The 20,743-nt window shown below is 40.8% G+C and overlaps 2 protein-coding genes across 2 annotated transcripts in view; both read right to left on the minus strand.

Moving 5' to 3' along the window:
* Window positions 1–2,094: 2,094 nt before the first annotated feature.
* On the minus strand, window positions 2,095–9,628 carry LOC104927982 (prosaposin receptor GPR37). Its single transcript, XM_019267589.2, has 2 exons — window positions 8,065–9,628; window positions 2,095–3,778 (listed from the first exon to the last, which is right to left on the minus strand). Exons 1-2 carry the CDS (start codon window positions 9,019–9,021, stop codon window positions 2,945–2,947), a joined length of 1,791 nt encoding a protein of 596 aa, XP_019123134.2. The 5' UTR covers window positions 9,022–9,628; the 3' UTR covers window positions 2,095–2,944.
* A 1,261-nt stretch (window positions 9,629–10,889) lies between these two features.
* The window catches only part of pot1 (protection of telomeres 1 homolog), a 68,212-nt gene continuing 58,358 nt past the window's right edge, over window positions 10,890–20,743 (minus strand). The window contains exons 11-20 of the mRNA XM_019267597.2: window positions 16,999–17,183; window positions 16,542–16,624; window positions 15,070–15,096; window positions 14,153–14,327; window positions 13,821–14,029; window positions 13,599–13,734; window positions 13,191–13,273; window positions 12,652–12,746; window positions 12,334–12,439; window positions 10,890–11,359 (exon numbers count right to left, since the gene is read on the minus strand). Coding sequence (XP_019123142.2) covers window positions 11,220–11,359; window positions 12,334–12,439; window positions 12,652–12,746; window positions 13,191–13,273; window positions 13,599–13,734; window positions 13,821–14,029; window positions 14,153–14,327; window positions 15,070–15,096; window positions 16,542–16,624; window positions 16,999–17,183 — 1,239 coding nt within the window. The 3' untranslated portion in view covers window positions 10,890–11,219. The remainder of the gene's footprint in view (window positions 11,360–12,333; window positions 12,440–12,651; window positions 12,747–13,190; window positions 13,274–13,598; window positions 13,735–13,820; window positions 14,030–14,152; window positions 14,328–15,069; window positions 15,097–16,541; window positions 16,625–16,998; window positions 17,184–20,743) is intronic.

The raw sequence follows: 20,743 nt of genomic DNA on the forward strand, positions 1-20,743 counted from the left end.
GACTCCAGGTTTCCAAACCGGTAGTTCACAATACTCACATTAATATCGTGTAGAGCTAAAAACAGCTGCAACTAAAAATATGTGTTTACTTGTACTGTCATAATTTGAATAGAAGCAGCAGCTCAGGTGTCCTGCAGGACCTGCAGTCCGCAGCACTCTGATGTTAAAGCTGTTCATCCAATCAGCAGTAAACAGGATGTGTTCTTTAGGAGGCAGACTGCACTGGATCATGCCAGAAACCATCAGTGACAACTTCTTTCAGTATAAATGAGCCTCGATGTGTAGTCTGTGGTATTGTAGCTCTGTTCACTGTGACGGCCAGCTGAGAGGCAGACTCCCTCCGTCGTCATGACAACGGGAGGCGAGGACAATGGCGTGCTGTGTCCTCCCTGGCTGGGCGGCGCTGATGATGACGACACGATGGCGAGAGAAAAAACAGCTGAGATTTGTGCTGAGCGTGACGCAGCAAATAAACTGTAATCAATGAAGAGTTGTTGTTTTTTTGTCATTTCAGCAAATAAAAGACATTTTTAATAATAGTTTGCAAAATATATGATGATCTTGCATTGACTCGTCAATGCCGGCCGCCATCTGTCCACGCCTGAAGGTTCGGTTTGTCGGCCTGGCTGTAACTGACTGTGGATGAGGACATGATGTTGTGTTGAGTCTAAACTGTACAAACAATAGCAGCTGTGTCCTCTGGATGGACTGGAGAGTCTCTCTCGTCTTCTGTTTGGATTGACGTGTTTCCTTTTGCAAAGCTACTTTCTTCTAACAATGGTTATATTTTGCAAAACCACATATTGTCAAGCTCCATTACCCATTTGGCTCTATTAATGGTTACGCTGTATGAATAATCTTATCAATGTGTTCTTTGTCCTGTTCAACACTTTCAAATCGTGGCCTTTAAGATATAATAGCAGGATCGATATTGTTAGTGCCCAGTGTCAGGCAATAACGTGGCACAGACATACTAGAGATACAAAGTTGAAGGAGCAATTGGAGCAGAAGTAAAAGTCCCATTCATTTTTCCCTTACGCAACTCACTTCCATGGCTTGATCAGCATGACACTACCTCGACTGAATAAAATATCATCATATACATTTGATAAAAGGTTGAAGATTAAACTCTCACAGTGCATCAGCAAGAAATGCCAAATCAGAATTCTGTTATGTGTGCAGCTAACGGTGGGTGGAAGCTAAATATTACAGTGTTGAGAGTGAGAATATTTTAAGGAAACACTGGATATGGTGAGAATGAAGTCAATATTTAGTCATGTAATGAGATTAAAGTTGAAATATTGTAACAAAGTTGTGAGAATTTGAAATTTACACCACGTGATAAGAGTATCACGTGGTGTGACATATTGTAGTTTCTAGTTTTACAGAAAAGTCCTGTGTACGGTACGAATATAATTTACACTTGGAATGTTAATGTGAACACTTATTTCATTTCTGCCTCTGATGGATGCCAACTTCTGCTAGCCAGCTAATAAATGCCAGTTTGAAAACAAGCTCAGTCACTAACAAGACATATAAATAATAAATTAGGTCAGTTCAATAATGGCAGATTGTGTAAAACTGGAAAATATCATGATATTCCTTCATGGGAGAATTTGCACTTTATTTTCGAAAATGGTAATTCCAGTTGTGTAGTCAGCCCAGATAAGCAACCTTAATTAGCGATTTTTGCTGTGTTACGTATTTCAAAAATCGACCTCAGATACAAACAGACCATACATAGCTCCTTTTGAATTAGATTAATAGATTCTATTGGTGTTAATTTTATATTTTATTTAGATGATACTGTCAGTGATGGCGGCTACAACCATTTTGACTAGTTTGAAGACAATGTAGTTCTTTTCAAAACTCCTCGATATCTCAGATTTGGAATTGTAACTTGGAGGTTGAATTGACGCATATTTACAAATCCACAAATCAATTTTTGCTTTTATAAATGAAAGTTAGACTTTTTGTTTAAAATTGCTGTTCAAACATGGGAAAACTACACGTTTCTAGAAACTTCTATAAGACTACACTGAGCTGCCATTGAACAAATAAATCAACTGTATAAATGCAAACCAGGTTCAAAAATCTATTTTAAAATACTTTTTAATCAAAGTGATACTAAAAAACGCAATAACTCTGTCATGTTGTGAACGTACAGCGGAGCAACACACTCACATCCAGAACTGATTCACAAGAACATCATCAGCAAACACAACACAGCATCAACAGCCATTTTCAATATATTACTGAGGATCCTTTTGACTCACTCACACATAAAAAAAAAACAACAACAACCAAGAACATCCATAATTACAAAACTACAGGTGATCATAGCGGCCATGGTCGAAGATCATTACCAAAATCAATTACTGAAGATAACTCAAACTTTTAGGAGTATGCTTCCTTGAACATGTCCCGAAAAAAGCAATGTAATTTGGCACTATGTACAGGGGAATGTGTTTGATTCATAGATGCCCAATTAATTAATTAATTCCAAATAATTAACAGAAAGACTCTTAGGGAGTGTGCAGCACATCAGCTAAACAATGTTGATGGACTAAGTCGTGACCTCAAGAAAAAGAAGCAGAAGTTTGGGGTCCATGTCGGCTCTCAGCTTCTGTGGAATACAGTGACAATGAACAGAAATAAGGTCAGAGTGCAGATTCAGTAAAAATACTGTGAGTTAATGAAAAAGGACTAAACAAATAAAGGCTATTAACTAATACTGGCTGTCTTTTATAAAATCAGTGAATGGACAAACAGTGGTGTCTTTAGTCACGTCAGTGACGGGTTGAGGTCGAATCCACTCAAGTTTTTAAAAAACTCATTTACATCATGATATGTCAACGTGTCCACCAGTCAAATTTTCGAATCACATCAGAGGAGCGACCCAGATGAAGCTCGGCCTCACACTGTTCATCTTTGACCTTTGACCTCAGCAGTGTGTCCCCACAACAGTGTAGGCGGCGGAGGTGGACGGCTCCCTGTGGATGGTATTGAACGGTGACAGCTCCAGCTCAGTGGTGGCGCCCTCGTTGTCGATGTCGCTGGCAGCAGTGGTGGGGGATCGGGGAGGGCCGCACTCATCGCAGCAGCAGCAGCAACAGTCCAGGAAGGCTCTCGTGAACGGCTGGCACAGGCAGAACAGCAGCACCGGTGTCACCGCGGACTTACAGAAAAGCAGCATCTGGCTGACCAGCTGCAGGATGTCCAGGGTTCTCCTGGGAATGCCGGCTGCCATGTATGTGTTGATGATGTTGCAGATGTTCTCTGGAATGATGCAGAAACCGTAGAGGATGGCCAACGCCACCACGGCACAGTTCATCTGGCTCTCCAGTTGGATCTGCTTCTTGCTGCCGCGGACGCAGGCACGCTCTGCGAGGCGGATTTTGCGGGCTGTGACCAGCGAGCTACAAATGGTGAACAGCGTTGGCAGGCAGAAATAGCAGCCAAAGTACCACCAGAGACGTGCGCCGTCATAGGTCAGTCCCAAGACGTAGAGCGTGTCCGGGAGGTCAGTGGAGATCCGAATAACGCAGCGTTCACAAGGCGTCACGTCGGGTGGGTCGCCATCTTCAGTGACCAGCTGCCGGATCAGCAACTCGGGCAGTGCCAGCAGCAGAGCGCCCACCCAGATGACGGCAAGCTTCGCTGTGGTGGACGCCCAGTTCTCGATCATTTCGTAGTACATCTGCACGTTGGTGGCGGCACGAAAACGGTCGATGCACAGTGCACAAAGTGTGAAGGTCGTGACCCCGAGAGAAGCCACCTGGGAGGAGAAGAAGAATGTCAGATGTTATGATTATATCCAGTTTGAATACATGCTTCCTGAATGTCCGTATTAATGGTACAGTTTCTATTTTTACTTTTAACATTGTGTGTTTGGATTTGACATGCAGTCCTGGTCTGTGTCTGCAGGCCGTCTCACCTCTCCACCACCGTCATATCAAGTGTGTGGAGCATTAGCAGACACTTCAATGCAGCGAATTCTCCAACAGTCGATTGTGGCTTTTTTTTTTTTTTTCCATACATCACATTATATGTTTACTAGGACTCTCTTTAATCTCTCTTTAAAATGAGTGCATACATTTTATGCTGTTAACAAAAACGGCTTATAGAAAAGTTGAATTACATATAAATAAGTGTATAAAATATGAACTGAATCATGAGTTAAACACTAACCAATGAAATATTTCCTCTGCTATGAAACTGGTGTATAAAATATGAACTGAATCACGAGTTAAACACTAACCAATGAAATATTTCTTCATTTACCCTGAATCCTGACCCTAATGTGAACCATGTGAAAACACACAGACACACACTCCTCTGCTCTGCATCAAGTCACAAACAACATCTGTTGTGTCTCAGCAGCTGTAAACACTTCACCCTGTCTGAAGGACAACAGACAGGCACACTAGTTAGCTTGTGTGTGTGGGAGGACACAGTGTGACGCTGCTGGTCATAAACAACCACAGTCCTGATGTCACTTCCTGTCCAGCTGCTGTTCCACGAGCTTCTGTTACTCAAAACAATAAAACATGTTCCTGACAAACGAGCATCGAGCTTCATATTGATGTTAACGATATGCTGTATGTTCATTTAGTAGCAATCAGCGCCCATGAAGATTTTCCACTCTCTCTCCTCTGATGTCTTCTTTCCAACTTTTATCTGGAATCTCTGCTGTCTAAACACTTCGACACTGTTTGGCTCTCTCTGTTCATTCTCATAGCTGTGCTCGTGTCCTATAGGGTGGACGGAGATGGAAAGACTCCCATGTTTACATCTCGCAAGAGTTCACGTCATCAGACAAGTTGAGATGGTTGCACGATTACAGAACCCTTTCCATTCAAAAGTAGCACAAACTTTACCATGAACTCTGTTGTTTCTATCCACCTATGTTCCGTGAATATTAAGAGTTGGTTCATGGTGATAAACAGCTCGGGCTGAAGAAGAAGACTAAAGCTTAAACAATAAAAACATGATGGAAATATGACACTTCATGTGTGCTTGTGAAGAAAGTCACAGTTTCTCCACACACACCTGATGTTTACGCCACATGCTTCATATACGTCAGGATTAAAGATTCTGCTCTTCTATAACCTGTCACGATGGGCAGAAGAGATTCAGAGGTTTTTTTTATTTTATTTAAAAACCTGGCACCTACATTACCCACAGTGCAACTCGACTGCCAACAGTTAGGCCTGAGATTTGGGTTCAAGCTTTGAGCTGCTAGTCTGCAGCAGAGATGAGGAGGGGAAGACTCACTCACTCATCAGCTCACTTCTTTTCGAACTCCACACTGATATGGGGCAACTTCAGCCACAAATATTTTGTTTATGTTGTGATATTTTGTGTTTTTTCTGTGCATATTAAATATATTTATAAAGACAGGTAGCTAGAAACACTTGGATGAGAGTTGGTCGTGTGAAGGTTAAAACAATTCATTTAATTTTAATTATTTATTGAAGTATCATGAATGATGAACACTGGTGACCATGAGGCATTGTTTGTTCTATTTTCAGTCACTTTCAGTATATTATTTAGATCAGAAATATCAAAGCTCTCAGTGGGCTTGTGGGTAATGGTGTTTATTAAAAATAAACAAAAAACAAAAAAAACAGAAACAAGTATTATTTGTGTTCGTGTGTGTGTGTGTGTGTGTGTGTGTGTGTGTGTGTGTGTGTGTGTGTGTGTGTGTGCACAGCAGTTTTCAGGTTTAATCCTCTTGATGTTTTGTGTGCTCCATTAAACATTAGAGGAGACAACAGGATTGATCTCAGATCTGCAGCTCTGACTGAACCTTTAACTCTGAATGAATGAACTACCAAGGAAGTAAAACACTGACATGTCTAATCTCAGCACTGTTAATTATTTTATTAAGGTCAAAAATAAATATTTGATAATAAAAATATTTTATTACTTCTACTTTTAGAGTGAAATCAAAGGACTGTCTACCCTAAAATGAAATATCTACTGTAAATAAAAGAGACAAAATGAAAAAAGAAGATGACAGTTGGTGAGATCAGTAAATATCACTGATGTCATGTAGGTCATCATGTCGGACAAAGAGCTGCTGCTGTTAAGAAGATTAAACTCAGTAAACATGACGTTTTAATATTTACATTTCAACTTCAGCTCAACATCAACAGGGATTACAAAATGTAATGTATAAAGTAGCCTATACGGACAGCTGAATATTGCAGCCATATGTGACGTGATTTCAATGGCCACAAAGTTGGACGCGTACTATGGCCTAAAGTATACTGTAGTTTTCAGATTTCATATCCAAAACAATCGATATTTATTGTGAAATTCAATAAAAAGTCTAAATATATCCAGATCTAATCTCAGGCCGCCATGTTTCCTCTGAGGAAGACTGATCAGAGGGGGGGTCGTCTTTCTCTAATCTGCAGCCTGATGTGAGGCTGATCAGATTAAAGACTCTTCACATTAGGCGACATTAAACCTGATTTAAATGCTGACTGCAGTCTGGAGCCACCGTCCACCTAAATCTACTCTGATCTGATCCGTTTACGTGAGCAGGAAAACGTGTCACAACAAAAACAAGACACATGCTGTAAAATCTTTTTTTTTTGTCTTCCAAAATCTTTGTAGAATTTTTTTCTCATTGCTTTTCTTTCCTTTGTGTTTCCTTACTGAGTTTGGGATTACCCACTTGAAGAGGGAATGTGGCACTAAAATGTCCTGCAGGAGCCTCATGTTATCTTTAATTGAACTTGAGAAATGATTTTTATATAAAACAGAGTTCTGTCCTATTTTTCCCCCATCTCTCACACTGGAAGGGACAATGATGATGATGTGAGACTTGAACTTAATGTCAACATATTGCATGTCAAAACTGATCTTTGTGCTCAAAATAAGGTTCTAGTGTCTGTTTTGATTTAAAAGCATGGCTCAGCTGAATTCTCTCGCATTCCCTGAACATCACGAGGCCAGACTCCGTGGTTCTTTGAGAGCCCTCAAAAGTAGCCGTGTTTCCATTCAAATGTCTTGCAAATTTTAACTGGATTTCAAACAATTTAGCAAAAGGAAATATGTAGTATTATTCTTATTATTATTATGTAAGTATTGTTATGCAACAAGATGGCATTATTTAAAGAGCACCAGCTGGACCTCAGCCGGTAATAAACGATGCAGAAAACAGCAAATCTGACATTTTGTGTTTGTTTCACGTATTAATGTGAGGAAGCAGTGTTGTAGTACTCTGGATCGGTTGAGACTGGCCTCGAGACCAAGAATTTGTCCCGCCACAGTTTCATAATGAACTCAAAATACTTTTAAAAGTCGTTCCACAGCTTTTCCACAGAGAATATATCAGCCACATGTTAGCTACCTGAGTAGACTGAATATTGTCTGGTCTTGGTCTTGACTCCAACACTGCGAGGAAGCTTACATCAGATCTGTGTGCAGTGATCATGGATGTATTATAGAGACATGGGAGGCAAGAGGAAGCTGTCAGAGCGGAAACAGCTGATCAGTCATGTGACTTAAATGTTTGTTACATTAGAATTTATTCCACCTTTCCAAAACACCAGAAGAGCGTGTGAAAAGGTTTTTGTGAAAAGTTTTTTAAAATGATGCCACTTCCATTGAACATCACACACAAGGCCTCCCAGTCATTGCTCCCTCACACCACTGTTTGCTTTTTATATGCCAGATGGGAGAGTTACAGCATAATTTAAGGGTGTTGTACCCTTTAAGACTGTAGCTGCACATCTTTGCAATCTTCATCTCTACATACGTCAAAATCCTGTGACTTTCTGCACTGACCCCATCACATCTATTGGAGAGATATTAGGAAGGGATCTCATGGCTGGTATGAAGAGGAGGGATGATTACAGAACCTGTCCTTTTAGGCTTTTTATTATGTTAGATCTACTTGTGTCACTGATGTGTGGCTCAAACATGATGTTAAGTGTCTCCACAGGCAGTCTGAAACTTTACAAACTACCTGTTACACCTGCTCTCGCCTGTCAACTGACATCTCACTCGTCAGCAGCATCAACCCCAGATTCAGACCCCCTCTCTCACCTCCAGGTATGGGATGATCCTGCACGAGAACTCCCCCAGCAGCCAGTTCTTGGTGAGCTCGTGGAACACCACGAGCGGCAGACAGAAGAAGATGATGACAAAGTCCCAGAGCGCGAGGTTGGCCAGCAGCGAGTTGGAGATGCTCCTCATGTAGTAGTTGTGACACACGATGCACATGACCGACACGTTCCCGATGATCCCCACACTGAAGATGATGGCGGCGGTGATGATGACCGCGTACGCCCCATACGACTCTGCAGTGACCGGGTAGAACGGGTTCTTCACCGGCCTCCCTCTGGTCCTCGGGTTCACCGGGACTAACGGCGTGGTATCGGTAAAGTCCGGCAGAGAGTAGTCCTCCTCATAGTCACTGGTGTTGAGTCCAAAAGGGGGTACCGGTTCTTGCTCCTGCGCCATGGCCGCGGGCAGAGCCTCCCACGCGGCCGTGGTTCCGTGCATCGGCTCGCTCCGCTTCCTCCTGCTGGATTTTGCGCTCCGTCGGTGCCGCCGGTTCTGTCCGTGTTTCCCCAGGCTACAGGTGCGTCCATGCGGAGTTTGTTTAAGCACTTCTCCAGGCCTGCACCCACCTCGCAGCGGCTCACTAGCGTTGTATTTATTCGTGCGCAAAGCTTCAGCTCTGGGTTCAGGTCGGAGGCGCCGCGCTCCATTTTGCGCGTCACTTTTACGCACAGCATGCCGGGGTATCTGTGTTCCAAGCTGATTACGGGGTGACGGATTTACAGTATCCAACCACAAGGCCCGCGCACTCGCACCGCGTGTCCCCCTATTGTCCTCCCCGATGGCTGTGCGCCATCTCCGGCTCTGCGCATTCCTGTCAGCGGCGGTGGATTCATAGTGAGGACTGAAAGTAGTCTTTGTTTTCTTCCACTGGAACTGACTCGCGCCGGCCTCGCTGCACAGCCACAAACACAGTAACCCCGAGAATGGAAGCAGCATCGTGTGGTTCTGTCTAACCCGTCAGACTGAACTGATGCGTTTTCCAAAATGATCGATCCATCTCTGATTTCTGATAATCAGTCCAAAAACAGCGGAGATTTTAACTGCCACAAAAAGTTAGTTTTCATTCATTTCTGAGCGCAAACAGCTTTCACAAAGTCTTTGGTTGTGTATCAGAGGTGCACCTGTCGGGTGTGGGTGCGTCCCGGAGCGGCTCCAGTCTGGAGGCATCACCAAAGAGACCAAAAACCACAGCGGAGAAAAAAGTCCTCAAACCAAGGAAAATGGAAACTGTCCGTTCAGACTCTCCGCAGCTGAAAGTGGTGGATGGGGGTAGAGTGGTCCACCTCCGTCTCTTGAAATATTTGTGCGCACAGCTGCTCCGGCGCGCTCGGAGTCCGGGATCGAGCGCGGTGAAATGGAGCCGGTTGAGACGCAGAGCTCCGTCTGAGAGAGAGGAGGTCGTGAGTAGGAGGAGGAAGAGGAAGAAGGCAGGAGGAGGAGGGGAGTCATCTGTCAAACCTGCTCTGACCCTATAATAAACTGTACAGACACACTGAAGTGTAATCTGTGTATCATTATGATATGATGTCATAATTATTATGTGAACAATCTTTTCAGGAAAACAAACAAAAAGACTTTTCCTGATTTTCCTCATTTTGGTGAAGTGACACTAATATGAATTTGACACATTTATTACAATTTCAAATGATTAATTTCCCAGATAGAAACTTTCTGTACTTGTAACTTTTTCTGTACAACGCAAACAAAAATATCAGTTCTCAAATTTATTTAAAAGTAGTTTGTAGTGCATACACTGTAAACCAAATATAAAATATTATACAACAATGCACATGGGCCAAGAAGTTTTGTGTTTTTAGTGACTCACGTACAGAAAACTGTATTCTATTACTGCGTGCAGACTAATATATCAATACACTTTTGACTTGAATACTTTGCTTCAGTTTATTATTAAATGACTAAAAGTCAAAGAGAAAAAAATGTCCCAGTTTGGTGAGAAGTCAAAGAAATAAAAGTAACTAGACTTTATTACGTTCTCATTGAATCCGTGTCAGAACAAGCTCTCAGGTCATTTGTGCCATCTAGTGCAAAGTCTGAGTGTTACACCAACACCAATCTGATGTCAGAGAATATTCAAGTGTTTGGTTGTTTTTTGACTCACAGGTTTTTACAGATCTATCTTCTGAAAGTAAAGCCAGCTTTAGCTTTGTCAGTTTAATCTGAAAATATTTAAATCCCCGTTTGGAGTTTTTTTTCCTGTGTTTGTTTCCACATATTTGATGGTCTCTAATAGCTGCTGGCCTTCAATGTACAGAAGAGAAACAGGAAAAGGCAGCAACAGAAAACTGAACTTCTGTGCAGACTGGAGACAGATGAAGATCAGACTCACCTCTGGACAATAAGGATGGTGTCTCCTGCCTAGAGGATGACTTTAAAACAACAAGGATATCCAAATAAGACATGAAGAACATGTGTACAAAGAAAGTAGACTGTACATTTATTTGCTATACTTACCATTTGTGTTCGCTCTGTACTGTATCATCTTTGGACCCACTTTATATCAATAAAGGACCAGAAAAAGCTTTTTATGAAGTGCATCATGCTGTCAGTTGACCAACAGATGGCACAATAACACTACAGATCAGGACGGAGAAGTTCTGCCAGAGAAGAGTTTGTTTTCAGGCTAAATGGTTTTCATTTGTCACTTTAAAGTTTTTTTTACTGATGAAAATGCATGCTGGGTGAGACTTGTGTCAGTTTAGACAATTAAAGAAAAACTCCTGGTTACAGAAACTAATATTTTTTACTTTTTATCTCAACAACAAAATCTGAAAGAAGTGTAACTGATCCTGGATCTGTGCAGGTGGTGACACACTGAACATCACAACCTTCCAGTATCAGAAAGCTTTTATTGTTTGTTTGCCATCATAACAACCTCCAACTGCATAAATACCAACAACCTCTTTTATTTTGAAAGTTATTAAAATGCTCAATGAGCTGCACAGGAAACATCAGATTGTTTAAAAATACACATCAGTCAGCAGTTTTATACATTTTTTGCAGCAACGCATTCTGTACATTTATTTTTTATGCAATGAACATGAAACCACGAAGGATGTAAATCCAAAATGTCTTTACTCGGCAGGTTTACCAGTGACCTTTGACCTGCAGGTGGTTCAGGCAGGTTCTGGGTCGGAGTGTGTGGAGGGGGGTTTGGTGAAAGCGGTGTGACAGATCTGATAGCAGGGTTGCTTTTGTCCCCCGTCGTCCTCTGTGCGGGACGCCATCAGACACAAATCGAGCCACGGACGCTCACCTGAGGACACATGCACACACCTGAACTCACTTTTACAGAGGAACACTGTATATTTCTGTGTATTGCTGACGTTGCTTCTTTGAATCTCATTATCTTAATTTGCTGGTTCAGACTTTGGGTTTTAAGTCTGCCACCTGTTGCTGGTAAACAAACAGTGATATGTATATTTGTAACTAGACGTTTTACTTTACGTTTAACTTTTTGTTACCATTTTGATGGTTTCAGTAACATCAGTGATTTCCTTCAGTTAAAGTTTCCTGCAACGTTAATACAATCAAACAAGAAGCTAAAACTTTAAGAAAATAAATTAAAAACAAGTGACCCTAAAATTATTTTCTTCCTTTAGGGCTGCAACTACTGATTATTCTAATTTTGGATTATTTTGCTCATATATTATTCTCAGTTAATCCTTTAAAAGTTTATTTCAAACTTTTAAAAGTCTATTCAATGTCAGAAAATACAGAAAAAATTGATCTGATGATTTAAAAAAGCTATCTTTTAGTTAAAAAAAGTTTAAAAAAAGAATAACTGAGAAGATCAAACTCGGCATTATTCTATTTTTCTGCTTTAAAATGACTTAAACAATGAACCTACTATCAAAATAATTTTTGGATGAATGATTATTTGCATAAGCAATTAACAATGTTTTATTTTTATAGTATCATTTTGAATCATTTCACTCTTGTGATGCACTTTGTGACACATGGTAAATAAACTAAAACAAAAAGGAATAAAAATATTTCTTAAGAAATAAAGGAAAATGAGATTAAAGCCAAGTCATCCCAAAGCACCTTAAATATTATATATGAGTTTTGGGGGATTTAAATGCTTTTGATTCTGAAGATGTCGCCTGCACACTGAAACAGCACCAAAGAAAACACTTCTCCTTTCTGTTAGCAAACTGTTAAAACTGGAAATCTTATTTCTTCTTTTATTAAATCTGCTTGATTAAAGAGTTAGAATTGAAGATGTACCAGTGCTGCCTCCTGGTGGACAGAGGGAGTCCATTGTTTGATGGATGCAGTTCTGAGCCTCCTGACTGGCAGCTACTTCCTCTGGAGACACCCCGAAGAACGACTTCTAAAGAAAAACACAAACCACGATTTGCACTTACTAACTCTGACTTTCTTTATCGGGTGTTTTTATCATGTTGTGTATTTTTCCTTTAACATGTTTATTTGATGTTACTACTCTTTACAATGGACATAATATATCATTTGGTAACATTTGGTAATGAACTCTTCCCTCTCCTTTTGATTTAAATCTGTCTTGAAATGTGATCTGAAACTCACGGCGTCTCTCCACAGGAAGGCTTCTAGCGTGTCGGTGGGATCCTGCACCTCAAAGGCCATCAGCAGGACGTACTGCAACAGCTGAATGCCGAGAGCTGCAGACCAGAACACCAGAGATGACAACACTGTGTAATATATTTCAGAGGAAAAAAAATGCAGCCGAGGAGCTTTTAGAACCTGCTGAATCAGGAAAAAGGAGAGGGAGTACTACATGAAACTCTGGACGAGCCTTTAAACCCCTGAACACAACAAGACAACACAGGACACAAACGGTAACAGTAACAGCTGAGAAATATGATTTAAAAAAAAATAAAAAATTGTCATAGTGGCTGCAGTTTTAAAACCCTCCATAATGGTGTACTCATGGATGAGGCCAGAGAATGTTTTTTGGAGAATGAACGAAAATCTACATTTTTCTTCGCATACAACAGGCAGAGGGAGAAGCTGACATTTTAGTGTGAGCTGTTTTCTCCGTGTTCTCCACCTCCACAGTTTTTTGTTTTCACCTTCCAGAGTTTGAAAGCAATCGTTTCCCTCACCTTTAGCAATGATCGTCTCATCGATCGGCTCGACTCCTTCGGCACACAACTCCCTGAGTGCAGGCTCGGAACATCGTCTGCACCTGAACCCATGCAGGAAATGACAGAGAGAAGAGATCAGCGCTCAAATGTTCTCAGTGATATTTGACAAAAAAAAATGGTGATTATTATCCCTTTTTATTAGTGGGCTCAGCTGCATAGGTTTAAGCACACAGCTACTGAACATCCTTTGGACAAATGTCTGTGGCCAGATGCTGAAAATCTACATCCAAGCCATTGTGTGTTTGTTTGTTAGCACTGCCAAAACCAAAGCTGTCCCTGAACACATCCTGTGTAGACACTGCTGCTCTGCTCTGATTGAGCAGCTAACTGTCTGATAAAGCTCTAACTGCGTGAAGTTCATCTGACCCGTAGTATTTCCTCCTGCCTCTGAACAGGAAAGGTGCAGACAGGTCGAGCAGAGTCAGGTGACCTCCCGATGACCTCACAGGGATGATGTTCTGGTATCCGGACACTAGTTGACGCGTTTCCTCCAAAGTCGAACCTGCAAGACAGCAGAACCTGTCAGCAGACGTCTGAGTTTAGAAGTGAAAACTTGACTTTTTGTGCGTCAGACTTTTGACCCGTTACCCATTAGGAAGATGAGCTCCTTGGTTCTGTTCTCAGACACGAGCTGGGAGGAAAGGTGAACAGTCAGAGGTTGCTTCAAGGATCCTGGGTTATCTCTGGGTGCGTCAATCTGCCCAGAGAGCAACCATGGAGGAGGACTGCAGGGTCCAGACTCTTTTGATGCCTCCAAGAAGAGATGTGCCACCAGTTCATCATCTGGGATGTCTTGCCTGGTATCACAGTGGTGAGTCATTTCATTACATTTTAGATTACATTACATTTAGAAATCAAACAATGCATACAGACACAAATGTAAAATAAACCTGAGGTTTTAACATTGTGTGTGAACCTACATGGATGTACACTTGCTGCAGTAGAGTTTCAGAGCCTGGTGGAGTCTGTGGGGTTTGTAGGATCTCAGCTGGGCTCTGACGTGGTGAACTCGACCCAGATTGGACCGCTTCAACTCAGACAGCGTCACTGGCTCTATGTCGTGAGTGCAGTTTCTCTCTGAGGCACGCAGGGAATCTATGACACATTAAACACAGTTGCCACAGTTTTCACAGATACAAGAGTGACTCTGATCAACTTCAACTTTTCTTATTAATGCTGCACCATAGAAACCTTCTCCTTAAGAAAATGGAAGTAGCATTTGACTGTATCCTGACCTTGAATATCATTAAAACATGACTTCACACAGGATTCGTACATACAACACTCATACACTAAGTGTGTCAGTACGGAAAACAAGCATGTTTAATGAACTTGTTATGATGGCACATTTAACCACAAGAATGAGCTTACATTGCAGCCTGTTTTGCATTTCCAATATTTTTCACATCATTTTTCACATAAAGGCTTATTTCTACCAAACCAGAGTTAATGATTCTTGGAAAATTGTTTTTTTTTTTTGCTTGTTTGTTTCTGTCCAGTTTGAATTGTGTTTATGATTATAATCCGTGAGGTAAAGTTACTGGTTTTGTCAGTGGAGTCTGGTCGCCTGTAGCAGTCATTTGTTTTAGTTTAAAATGCTGTGCTCTAGTGCAACATCTTGATATTTAGTGTCATATATAGAACCTTAAAAGTGTGTGAAGTTGTAATTCTGGAAACAGATGTATTTGTACACAGACAGCTGATAAACCAGCAATGTTCTACCAATCTGCTGGAAATGGGAAGGAAATCCAGAACCAATGAGAAACAACAGAAAGCGCTTAAAGTGCTTAAAGTGACATGTGGACTGTTTGCTTCTGTGGTGTGTTGCGTTTCATACCTGTGCTGCTCTCCGCTGTCACATCACCTACATCAGAAACAGAGAAACAATCAATGACTGAACCAGACACAGGAATACACAAATCAATAAGCAATAAGTAACACAGGCCTGTAAACAAACTGTACTCTAACAAACAGATTGTACTGCCTCACACATCCTGCAGCACTTGTGTTTAATAGAGAAAGAAAGAGAAAAAATAAGAACATAAAGACCTAATAAAGATTTCTTTAGAATGTGCTGTACAATAAGACCAGTGCGTATGAGTGGTTTAATGTCATAAATTCATTCTTCTCTCCTTTTTCATCCTTCACCTGCTGACTCTGGTATCAGAGCTCTTCAAAGACCTGGTTCGGATATGACTATGGCTGATTTTTTCCTGTCATTAAAACTGAATTACTTGAGTCCGTTCATAAAGAGGTTAAACAAATAAAACAAACAAAAAAAAAAGTCAGAGTTACATAACAGACATGAGGCCTGCAGGTTCGAACACGAGGAGAAGAGTTATTTTAAAGCTGTTGCCGTTTGTCTGCCTGTGCGGAAACCTTCAGGTCACAGTTGAAGTTTGGACTTTTTATTACATCCTCAGTGAAGCGTGGGCCTTTTACAAGGCTCTGCTAATGGAAGCAGCTCCCTGCAGCTTTAGTCCATCCGTCCTTTCCTCAGTGAAAAAAATTGGGAACGATGAGCAGTCATGATGTTGAAATTTCTGCTGTTGGTGAACAAGTTTTTCAATGAATCAAAATCCGGCTTGTTTTTTGGTCATGTAATGAAAAAAATTTCATTTTCAATCTCAGTCACTGGTACATAGACACCACAAAGGAGTTTTATTGGAGAACAGGACTGCTGGTGTCGTCAATTTGCTTCTATTTGAATCTATCCAGCTGTCTGCACAGGCAGAGTAACAGCTTGCTTTTCACACTCTACCCACATAAACACAACCTGGACATAAAACAGAACAGGCCTTATGTATCTGTTTTTTGCATAACTACAGTTTGCATCCTGTGTAGACACAGCGTTAGTGTACACAGGATGCATGCAAAATGCCGCTTCCTAACCTACTGCGAACGAGCAAACTCTAGTGACATTCCTTTTAAAAAATGTATATACTGTGAGCAATGTTGTGCTTACAGCCTTGTTTATCTATTTATAACTCCCAGCAGCTTCCAGATTTTGTCCAAATCTCACTTTTTTTGAAGATATCCTTAAAAAAGGGTGCTGTGGATCATATGGATGTGCCACTTCTCAACGTCTTAAATGAGGCAGGTATATACAGTATGTATCTGAAAAGACCTGATGATGACACTAATTGAAAAGATAAGGGATGACCATAATTGTTATATAATAATTCACCCTGGGTTAAACATGACACTGTAACACATTCCATCCCAAATTCCAGTTGATCTAGGCAACTTGGTTGTTTTAATATTTGATGGAAAAAAACGATAAATGTGAGACCCATCCAACATTCCTACCCAGAGACTCTGGTGGAGTTCCCCAGATCTCCAACAACGTCGAGTCATTCAGCTCATCATCCTCTGGGAAGGCCTTAATGGTTCTACAGATACATAAACAAGAAGAAAATCTTTAATGAGACTTACTCTCACGGATACATAAATACAGTGACATTAATCAAATTGTTAAAATTTCCTGAAAGGGATGAACCAACAAGGACTGATTTTAAACCCTGGATTATTTTATCTTATTGTATGTCCTCTCTAAACGGACGCTCCAAACTTTTAAACCTTTGAATGAATAGCAGCTGACACGCCGTGTCTACACTAGTGCTGGCCTAGTCTTTCCTGGTCTAATGGTGCAGCTAAAGCAGGACCAGTAAGAACCAGAGCGCAGTCTGCAATATGGAGTGTGTTTTCAACAACGACTTTATTTCTAGCCTCAGTTCTTTTATTTGTCCCTCGTCTCAGGCTGTACCTCTTCAGCTCCTGTATGTCAGGACTGTTTTCTGGAAGAACCCGGATCCCCCTGCCAAACGCCGTCCCTCCATGCAGGTGAAAAGCCAGGTGATCCACTTCCACTGACTGGCTGCTGGTGAGGCCGGGCACCTTACTGGATCCTGGGATCGCTCGTAGGTTGTAGATCCTCAGAAAGTCTCCAGGCTGATGAACACACACAAGAAAAAACATAAAAATGAAATATTAGAGGCATTTTATGAGTAAGTAGACATATGGTAAAAGAGAGGAAAACCTTGGAGCGCACAATTTTAGGTCATTGACTGCACTTATAAAGCTGTTCAATGCGAACAGGAAAAGGCTAACATTGAGCATAGGTTAAACCTCAAATTCTGATTAATGAAGGACCTGCTCACCCCAACAATGAGACAGAGCAGGAGAGTTTAGTGTCTAGCTTTTCAAGGGATCGTGTGGGTGTTTTAAAGGGTTGTATTACATTATATTATTAGAAGTAGACAGTGGTCTGCATGCCTCAATGTTACATTACAGAAGGCCTAACACCGAGCTTTGAGGTACATCCATGTGTTTTACTAGTATTTTATATATATTTTTTAACAATATATTTATTAACATTTTCTTACATACACATACACTTGTATATACATACATGTCGTTATATCAAATATGTAGGTCTATGCTCCAACGAAAGCACCTGTTATGGTACAAGTGTCATAAACAGAACAAAACCGAACAAACAAACAACCATTACATATACACATCACTAACACTCACTTCTCATCCATAAGACATTTTATGCGTATCTTAAGGGCTTAATACAATTGCGGGTATTTGAATTTATTTTTTGAATACGAATTTGTATTTAGTCCTGTTGTAAGGTTTACATGACTACTTATTCCTCCTCGTTATCATTTGCTAAATCAATACCATTAACAAACTTATTAAATGGTTTCCAGTTTTACTAGCATTTTAGTACTGGATTTGTCTTTGTATGCTCAATGATATTAGAAGTTTATAAATAGGACCTATTACATCCAAGAAGTAGTCTTACAGCAATACCACACAGCCACCAAGGAAGTGAAGCCAACGCAGAAGTGCCAAAAAACTGGAATGAACAAGTCAGTCTCCATAAGTCTGTGTATGTTAAAATGTCCTGCATTAATTGTGGCATTAATTGACGGATGGGTGCTGTGAGCTGTTTGAGCAACAAGGCTTCAGTCAATCCACCTTGCTAAGCATAAGCCCAACTGAACCCCACTATTTGACACTGCAGAGCTCAGATCAGAGTTACAGTGACAGAGCCAGACAGACACAACTTTCTGACTCAAACAGCTGATCTGCAGCTTTGTTTATTGTTTCATATCACGATAAATGATTCCGTTGTTTTGCAAATCTCCCTCTTTACAGAAAACATGTTTCGCACAGCATGGATGAACATGCAGGTTGCAAATTAGCATGACACAAACAAAGAAACACAGTGACACAGTACGGGGTAAAGAGAAGTCGAACCAGAGAAGGAATCTGACCAGCCAGGACAAAACGAGGAGCTACTTCTGTATGACAAGGGTGGCATGGACCAGAACGTGCAAATTATGCTGCAGACCTGGCCGCACAACAGACTCATAGAGCACTAACCTCTCATACCAAACCATAAAGGAGAAAGTCTACAGAGGAGAGACACAAAAGTACAATCAAGTGCTTAAAACAAACCCCAGATTCAGATGTTGTGAGTCTTTTACCCGTGGCTCACCATATGGCAAAGAATCCTGAAGATGAAAGATAGTGACTCTTTAGCGTTCACTCTCTTCAAGATGCAAACTTTAAGGAGGTTTGTTCCTATATGTATATCCATGTCGAATTAGACTAATCTATCTAATCCTCTTTTTGCAATACCTCAAAGACACAGTGACAGAAACATGCTTCATAAGGAGTGATCTGACATGCTTTGTTAAGGTGTTTCTAAATTTTCTGGTCTGTTAGTGTGGATCAAGTCTGGTGAATCAGCAGATGGCGATGTTGCACTGGTTTTACAATGAGTGTGGCGACAGTCATTCCGAGGCTGCTCAAAGGACTTGGCTCGAAGGGTTTGTCGTTTTTTTTTTTTTTTCTGCACAGCTCACCGTCACGACGAGCACGCAGTCGATAGAAATCTTTCCTCGCTCTCATCATCAACAAACACTTGAGTGATCAAGTATCAGAGGGATTCAGTCTGTTCAGATATGTCACTGAAGACTTTACACGACTGGTTTTAGAGCCAGATTCACACGCAGATACTGTACACGACCTATTATTGCATTATAGTTGGACAGCAGAATAAAGACTCAGGAAGTAAATCCTCTATAAATCCATTTTCTCCATATACTGAGTGAAGTTTGAGTCACTGTCAGGGTGGATTAACAGCTGATGTCCTGAGGCTTCTCCTCCTCTGAACGTCCACAGGAAGAGCTGTGAGATGAACTGGGAGGACTGGAGAGCTGCCAGAATTATCCTTTCACCTTGAATTATGCCCACATAACTGGATGATACCAAGACAAACTGGAGAAGCTCTGCCACTTACGTGAGTTCAAAAGGAATCAAAAGATGAAATAGTCTTGGTTTTACTTTCTCTGTCAAGTAAAACATTAAAGAGGAGGGTCTTTAATGAGATCAAGGCTAATTATGTAGTATCAATAGAAGACTAATATAAAATGATTTTTTTTCTTCTTCATCACACTCAATATTCCTCAACTGAAGTCAGCTTTCAGCAGCAAGGAGATCATCTTCATGAGGAAAATGAAGCACTGGTGGTTTGTGCAAACTCTCAAAACAACCTCATCCTGACAAGCAACTACTTATGGTTGTGTGAATAACACCTATCCTCTCTCATTGTTCCACCCTTAGAAAATCACAAAGGGTGTCTTTTGAAACAGTGTTAAGACATCAGAAATCACATCAAAAAAACACTCACTGGTCCACTAATTGTCCCAGTTTGTCAGTAGTTGACCCATTGCTTGCTGGTGTTTCTCAGCGAGTTAGCAGTAAACATTGTTACCACCAGATTGTAATCCGACATTAAGTCGCCAGTTAACAGGGTCACTCATTAGCTAAATATCTACATTTGATTTGCAAAGTAATCTGCAAAAACAACAACACAAAATGCTAATGTTGATATCACACTGTTGAGCCACCCTGCTGTGACAGCCCTGCTAGACGTAAGAACCTCTAAACTGTCCCTGATGTCATCCATTTTTAATCAAACAGATGCTAATTCTCTGTAAGCAGTGCAGAAAGAGGCATAGCCACATCTGCACAATTTGGAAATTCACACTAACCTCAAAAGATATTCCAAAAAGATCTAAAATGATGGAAAATATAACAGAATGATGTCAAGAGAAGCTTTTTGGTACATTTAGCATCTGACAGTCAGCTTCTACCAGGCGTAAATAATCTTGACATGATTTGGAAATATATCTGCTTTTATTATACAGAGCATCAAAAGAGTGTTTTGTAACATAAGATTTAAAATATCTTGGGCCTTGAAGGGGTCATCTGATCTGATCGTCATTAAATAAAAAAATGGAACAAGGCTGGGAGCAGTTCTCTCCTCTTTCTCTTTCTTTAAGTTTATGTTTTAGTTCTTGAGCAGGAAGGAAGGAAACATGCTATTTGAGTATGAATCATTAAGATCACATAAATCTCACTGTGGCAACGAGCAAACAATAGGACCAAACAGGCATTTTTTTATTTGCAGAATACCAGACCTTGCCTGG

This window comes from Larimichthys crocea, chromosome XXI, assembly GCF_000972845.2.
Source record: "Larimichthys crocea isolate SSNF chromosome XXI, L_crocea_2.0, whole genome shotgun sequence".
In the NCBI taxonomy this organism is placed as follows: Eukaryota; Metazoa; Chordata; class Actinopteri; family Sciaenidae; genus Larimichthys; species Larimichthys crocea.

What these genes read in the sequence shown, in the direction of transcription:
- LOC104927982 (XM_019267589.2), bottom strand. Translation starts at nt 9,021, where the DNA reads ATGCTGCTTCCATTCTCGGGGTTACTGTGTTTGTGGCTGTGCAGCGAG. An exon ending in GGATCATCCCATACCTGGAG is followed by an intron (nt 3,779 to 8,064) that starts GTGAGAGAGGGG and finishes TTCTCCTCCCAG; the next exon opens with GTGGCTTCTCTCGGGGTCAC.